A 7218-nucleotide genomic window follows, 5' to 3' on the forward strand; every position below is an offset into this window, starting at 1 on the left:
GAAAAACAAGCATGACTGACACTCCGGTGTTGAGAAATGTGGTCTGTGGACCCTACCGTCTGTTTGCTTTGCAGCAGGTACAGTATGAATCAACACATTTGCGGCCAGGTATTCTAGTCTTCTAATGATTTTTCTTGCTTAGAAAGCTGAGTCAGTATCAGAGATGATGGCTGATGGCCATCCGCCATGCGAAAACCTGTTTTCTGGAGAGTTTGTTTGATCAATGGCTTGATCTTTGCTTTAGCCAATGTGCAAATAGCCAATGTCTCTGAAAGACCAAGGAGGATTTTGTTTCCGATGAATCACTGGTGGCAGAAATGTTTTAAAAAGTTGTTGTTGCAGTTTCATCTGGGGAGGAAGTGGTTAATGGTGGGGCGCTGTGGCTAAGCTCATCCTCGCCGCTTTTGGGGCAGAGACTTGGGACATGAGTGGAACAACCACAATTCCTTCCAGCTGCTTCTCCGTTACACAACACCCCACCACTGCAGGCCCGGCAGCCCAAAACCACAGGTCCAGCCGAAGGTAAGTGAGGATTCGGAGTGCTTAGAGTGGCCCTGGGCAGAGCAGGCAAGCACCTTACATAAGCTGTGCTCCTCCTCCGCACAGCTCTGGGCCTTAATCTCAGTTAGGCCATAAGTTTGCCATGGGCTCTCTGTGGTGTCTGCTTTTCTGCATAGCACTGTTGGGGAGCATTAACACCTTACTGTTCACTTTTGACACACTCTGCGTTGATTGTGGCTGGGAGAGACCATAAAACAGCACACAGTCAACATACAGTACACCCACGAAAAAAAGTAAGGAAATAAAATACTCCTCTAAGTCTTAAACCTCTGTTTTAGCGTGCCCTGTTTCTCCGCATCTACTGTTGCTGTGGTTATCATTGGGGTTTCGTTAGTGATGATCGGATTTTACAGGAGGCACCAGATAACCCTGTCCTGATCTTATGAAGCAAAAGGGAAAACGGTCCCAGAGAGTCAGGGTACAGCATAAAGGTGAATCTCTCATCAATTAAATTCATGTATGCAAAGCATTTGTTTCGTTTTACAACCCTACGTACTGTACTGTGTCTCACAAACGGGCAGTTGGTGCTCTCATGGCAGGCAATGTAAATGAGGCTGAGAAAATAGATACACCTCAGCAGAGATGAGCTACGGAGGAGCTGGAGGATGCATTACTGTCTTGTGCTTCTCCATGGAGCTAGGTTGCTGTCTAGGCTTGAAAACAGCTTGCAGTATAATCGTTGTTCACTCCCGCCAATTGCAGGGCAGTTGGCGTGGAGCGGAACCGCAGATTAAACATAGAAGTGGTAATGGTTTTAGTGGCTGCTCCAGAAACTCAGAAGGCCATGTTTGCGAGACGCAACCTCACTGCCCATGACTGCGTTTTTCTCTTATTATTCTGAGTTTTGCAAAGGCAAACACGGATGCACGCTTTTAAAGAACCAATAGGCTAAGAAACTAAAACGTGGGGAGGAATACTTGATTCCCTTAGTGGTCACAGAATAACTCTGGTCTAGAACGCACTTTCCTGAGTGGTGGCTAGAGTTTGCTCAGGTCACTCCGTGTCTTTGGAAGGCCTCCAGGTCTGACTAACTAGAGTGCAGACAACAGCATGATAAGTGGGACATGTATTAATGCTGTTGTTACTTTGTTTCTCCTCAGGTGCATTCAGTTCCATCTGCTGAGTTGAAGGGGTGATTGAAAGAAAACAAAACACAAAATGAAATCATATGTTTCTGCCAGAAATTCATCCTGTAAAAATATGTTATCTATATGTATTTGTATATTTATGTATTTTGGCAGCGCCTCAGCACCAGCTGAGGACGATGTTTACTGGAGGAGAAGATGCCCTTTGCACTGGGGAGCAGGGTTTGGAGCCACTAAGTACACAGCAGTCCTGGGCCAGACATTTGTGCTTAGCCCAGTGTCCTGGGGTTACTGGGTACAGTGCAAACCGATAGGTCTGGCAAGAAGTGTTTTGAGGGAGGCTGACCACACACCCAGTGCAGGCACGTGTCAAGGCGAGGGCAAGGACGCAGGGGTTTGCAGAGTACAAGGTTGGTGAGTTCAGAGTAGGTTAGGGTTTGTTGTTTCATTTTTAGCTGGAATGACACAACCCTGAAATGTGAATTGCAAGTATCTCCTTAACCTCTGCTGTTGGAGCTGAAGACACACTGACCAGATACTGGTTATGTTAAACAATTTGGGCATAATAATAATTCCTTACTCTTATATAGTGCTTTTCTGGACACTCTACTCAAAGAGCTTTACAGGTAATGGGGATCCCCTCCACCACCACCAGTGTGCAGCCCCACCTGGATGATGCGATGGCAGCCATAGTGCACCAGTACGCTCCCCACACACCAGCTCTCAGTTGGGAGGAGAGCAGAGTCATAAAGCCCGTTCATAGATGGGGATTATTAGGAGGCCATGATGGGTAAAGGCCAGCGAGAAATTTGGCCAGGACATTGGGGGTAACACCCCTACTCTTTTCAAGAAACGCTTTGGGATTAGTTGGTTTTATGTCTCTGAAGGACGACGCCTTTTTTACAGTATAGTGTCCCCATTGCTATACTGGGGTATTAGGACCCACAGAGGGTGAGCGCTCCCTGCTGGTCTCACTAACACAAAACCAAACCTTAGATTTTCCCAGGAGCTCTCCCATCCAGGTACTGGCCAGCCTCACACGGGGGGCATGTCTACTCAATCTCTGATGAATCTGGAACTGGGGGAGCACTGCATCTACACTGGCTAGGTTAGGTTAGGTTGTGGCCCAAGGCATGATTACCTACAAGATGAAGTGCCTTTTCTTTTTTTCCAGATGATTGCACGACACTCCAAAACATTCATTTTAGTTCAGTTTTCAAAACCAAGACTGAACCCTGGAATGATGCTCTGTTCAGGATCAGGCATCTGCAGCTTAGTAAGTGTGAACATTTGGAGCAAGCAGCCTCAGTGCTCCCTAGATCTTGTTCTTGACCCATTTGTAATCTGCTAATTCCAGTTTATAGAGAAATCCCACTTATTAGCATGATTATCCATGCATTTTTGAGGGCTTTAGTGCTGTTACAGCGGATTTTCCTGATCTTGTAGGCACAAGTGGTTGTATGATCTTGTGCCAAAACTTCAATGAAAGTGTGGAGAGACTCTCACGTCTAGACGGAGACTCTTCCATCAGAGACTCGCGTCTGTCTCAATTTGACGAGGACTCTTACTCATCCTCAGATACGCTGTTTAATTGCAAGAGTGAGCAGTGAGATACACCGCTCCAACGACAAGCACAAAGAACACCAAGAAATGGTGAACTGCAGTTCAATTTCATCATTTAGAAATTTTGCTCCTGCCATGAGAATATAATTCTTCCCTCACATCCTGTATGAAATATTATTATTAAGAAAAGTGGAGAAGAGACAATTGATATTTCATCTTGATAAGCAGATGTGATTACAGGCTGGCTCAGATTCTGTTGAAAAAGTCATTTTTACGCTGTGATGTAACTATGAAACCACTATTTCTTAAGGGAAATCCAGGCCAGCAAAGTCTGTAATAGTTAGATGAGCTATCAGTTGAGACTGAGGGTTGAGATCACTGAGATTTCTTAGATCTGCAGGATTTGACAGACTCTTCTTTTGATTATTATTTGTTATTTAAGTGTAGATCTTTCTCACCAGAATATCCTATTTAAATGAATGAGGAAATGCCATGGGTATCTTGAGATTGTTTAGGAGGCACTCTGTTCATTTGCAATCTGACACTATAGAATCTGAGTATATCATTATTGTTGATCTATCTAATCAATAAAATCTAGATTGGCTTGGTAGATTGGTTTTGAAAATCAGGAGACATTTAAATGCTTATCATTGTATTCTTTGGGCATTTTGTGGCTGATTTTCACTAGCTGAATTTTGTTTTGATGTCTCAATATCAGTTGAAAATAACAAAAATAAAAATGTGCATTTGTTTCTGTTCAAATTAACAAAATTAAGGTTCAAGAGAAAGATTCCACATATGGATTAACGTGATCTACCAGATACAACCATAAAACATACTGTGTTTAATTTAATTAAATCCTTTATTTCAGATTAACCAGATTAGTCAACTGATGAAAAAACTTTCAGTTACATTTATTACCTGGCCAAGATGACTCATAGCTTAATAGCAAAAATATATATTTGCATACCACTTTAGTTTACACTAAAGATGAACAGGATACAGGTACCAGCAAAACTACACAAAACCCTACAGCTTTAGTCCTACATCTGCATAACTTTCTGCCCACATTTATTCCTGTTTGGGCTCCTTCTTTAGCTTAAAATCAATTAAGTGGATTTAATTATTTGCTGAGCTGATTTGACAGAGACATGTAATTGACATTACAGTGGCAGTTATGTATCCCATCCCAGGCAGGAGTTAAGGATGGAGAATCCTGCAGCTCCTCTGTGAGTCTTGTGCACCTGACAGCGTGCACACCTGAACCTGACTTGAAATATCTCCTAGTTCACAAGCTTTTCAAATTGAGCTATAAAATCAAAAAGAATCACTTTGAAAGGAGACCCTCATGCAGACTCGGTATATCAGCTTCCTTGTTTCCTTGACTGCAGTGATCTCTCCCTCTCTCTGTCTTTGTGTCTCTGAGTGTGCAGGGTGCTGCGGTCCAGACCGGTCCCGGGACACTCACCCATAGTGGGTCCAGCCCACTGAGGCTACAGAAGGCATCCATCCACACTCCGGTTGCTCCTTTCCTCTCCCGCGCGGCTCGGCAGTAAATCCTCTTCAGGCAGCGCAGTGCAGCGGCGTGTCTGTCCGGGTGTCTGTGTGTTGCTCAGGTTCAGTCTGCTCCAGCTCTCCAGCTCCTGCTGCAGTCCTCTTCTCTCTGAGAATAAATCCGTCAGACAGTGCTGTTTATGACTGCAGCCCTGCCAGCTTGGATCACCCCACTAGGTGGGTGGAAAGATCTGCTCTCTCTCTCTCCCCCCCCCCCCCTCTCTCTCCTCCTTCTCTCTCTCCCTCTCCCTTCAGCGTCTGTGTCCTTCACTCTTTCTCACACGCGCTCTCTCTTCTCTCCTCCCTCTTTCTCTACCTCTCTGTCTCTTTTCTCTCTCTCCCCCCTGACTCCTTCGTTGTGCTTTTTCAGTCACTTGTGACAGACCCGACTGTAGGGGAAACAACACATCACAACAGACAACAGAAACTCCCCTAAAGAAGTTCATAACCCACTGGTTCCCCCAAAACACTCCCTTCTCAGAATGCCAGCTCCTTTTCTCTGCCTCTTTCACATGACTGCAGGACTGCGCTGAAATAATTATTCACTACAGTGTGAGAAGTCTCTCAGAGAGGATGTTTTGGTTCTACAGAGAGGGTTTGACAGCTTGATAATGCGGGACAGGCCATAATACAGTTAATAATGGAAGCAAATATTGGAAATATTGTCAATTGCATTGTTCCAACAAGGCACTGGCATTTTAGCGCTACAAATCTCAATATATGCTTCCACGGTGGTGCATTGTAAGTATTGAAGATGCAAAATGTCCCAGAACGCCACAGGGAATTCATGCCCAGCAACCAAAGATTAAATCATATTGAAACAATCAGGTTGTGAGCTGGATCCCGCATGAGTTGTTGCTCTTTGTGGCTAGGGAGTGTGAAGATCATAAAGCTGTGTAATGATGGCCTCACGCCCGAGAGCCCCGGAGCGTGGCTGAGACTGAGCTCGGGCCTGCCTGTGATGCTGCACTGTGCCGATGTCACTGGCGCTGCCGTGCGGAATGCAGCAAGTCTGTGATTTGTCTTTTGCGGAGCAATGGCTTGTGGGCTTGTGTGTTGGGGGGCTGCTTCTGGGAAATTAGCAAAAGATAACGTCAGGTCAGTGCTGGGTCAGCACAGAGGCTGCGGAGTGCTGCCGGTCCCGGATTCCTCCGATTTCCAGACAAAATAAATGTTCACTTATTATTTAACACAACAGTTGTTGTAATGAATAACCAGGCATTCACTGAATCGAGAGAAATAAGGCGGGAGCAATAACAGAGTACCTTGTGTCTTGCTGCAGGTACACAGGCGTGTTATTGGGGTGCTCCACACCTGGCGCCCCGCTGCGTGTTCCAGGCCTGTCCCGTCTGTGTGTTGAATTGTGTATCGTGCAATCTAACGTATCACTGACGATACCTGCTCAGCCGTTTGTGCCAGGGTTAGAGCTGCTCTCAATATCGGGACAGGTTCCCTTTTGCTGGGAGTCTCCAGACGCTCCAGGGCCCAGAGCAGGCAGAAGCGCAGGGAGGAATTGACGGGAATCGTGGAAAACATGACGCTGCCCAGCAATTGCAAAGGAAAACATGGAAAACAAACTGCAGGATGACAAAAATTTTACCACGGAAAAGTCACATAACAAAGAAAAGGGGGACTGCTATTTTAATAGGGAAAAAAGAGAATCTGGTCTTTTATGGGATTCCTTTCGTTCTGTTGTTTGTTTCTTTTTTGGCTTCCCCACCTTGGGCAGAAGCCTTATTGGACTTCTGCAAGCTAGATTCCGGGCGGAGACTCAGGCTTCCTCCTACAAAAACAGGAATGTTGAGCGGAGCCTAGTGGTGCCTAGCTCTGGCCTTCCTCCTGGCGCCATGTGCTCAGAGGGCACCTCTGCCACCCCACGTGTATTTACAGTGCAGGCAGGGACTAGGTCACCTGTAGTCTGACAAGCTGTGTAGGAGCTGGACACCAGGGCTGGTCATCTGTGTCTTGCTGCAGGCAAACAGACACGTTATTGGGGTGCCCCGCACTTGCTGATAAATTCAGACCTGTGGCAGGGTGCAAGGGTCAGCTGAAGACGCTGCCCATGTGCACAACGGAGGCGCCTCGCACCGATGCGGTCCAGCCCCCCGCAGACATGATCCCAGAGGGTAAGAAACCAAACCGGCTGAAGAAGTCAACCAGACCGCCCCCTGGAAAGGGCTCTGTTGATGGGCTGAACGAGCACTGGGAGCTTACTGAGAGCTACAGCGCACAACCTTGAAGGGGAAACAGAGCAGAAACATTCACGCTGGCTGCTGTCGCTTTAAAAAGATAACTTGTGTCCAGAGAATCTGCTGTAAGGGTAACTCAGGATCCCCCTGTAGAGCCTGAAGCAGAGACAAGAAAGTAAACAGCCATGTTTGACAGACTCGGTCATTCGCCTTTAGACTTCAGCATCTGTTTAGCTAGTCAAGAGGATTCGATTACAGCTTCTGTA

At 46.2% G+C, this 7218-nt stretch overlaps 1 protein-coding gene across 1 annotated transcript in view; it reads right to left on the reverse strand.

Moving 5' to 3' along the window:
* Positions 1 to 5305, reverse strand: part of LOC148644868 (multidrug resistance-associated protein 1-like) — a 29986-nt gene extending 24681 nt beyond the window's left edge. Inside the window, exon 1 of the mRNA XM_088613015.1 lies at positions 4678 to 5305. Coding sequence (XP_088469141.1) covers positions 4678 to 4719 — 42 coding nt within the window. The 5' untranslated portion in view covers positions 4720 to 5305. The remainder of the gene's footprint in view (positions 1 to 4677) is intronic.
* Positions 5306 to 7218: the final 1913 nt, after the last annotated feature.

This window comes from Lepisosteus platostomus, chromosome 19, assembly GCF_059453375.1.
Source record: "Lepisosteus platostomus isolate fLepPlt1 chromosome 19, fLepPlt1.hap1, whole genome shotgun sequence".
Classification (NCBI taxonomy): Eukaryota; Metazoa; Chordata; class Actinopteri; order Semionotiformes; family Lepisosteidae; genus Lepisosteus; species Lepisosteus platostomus.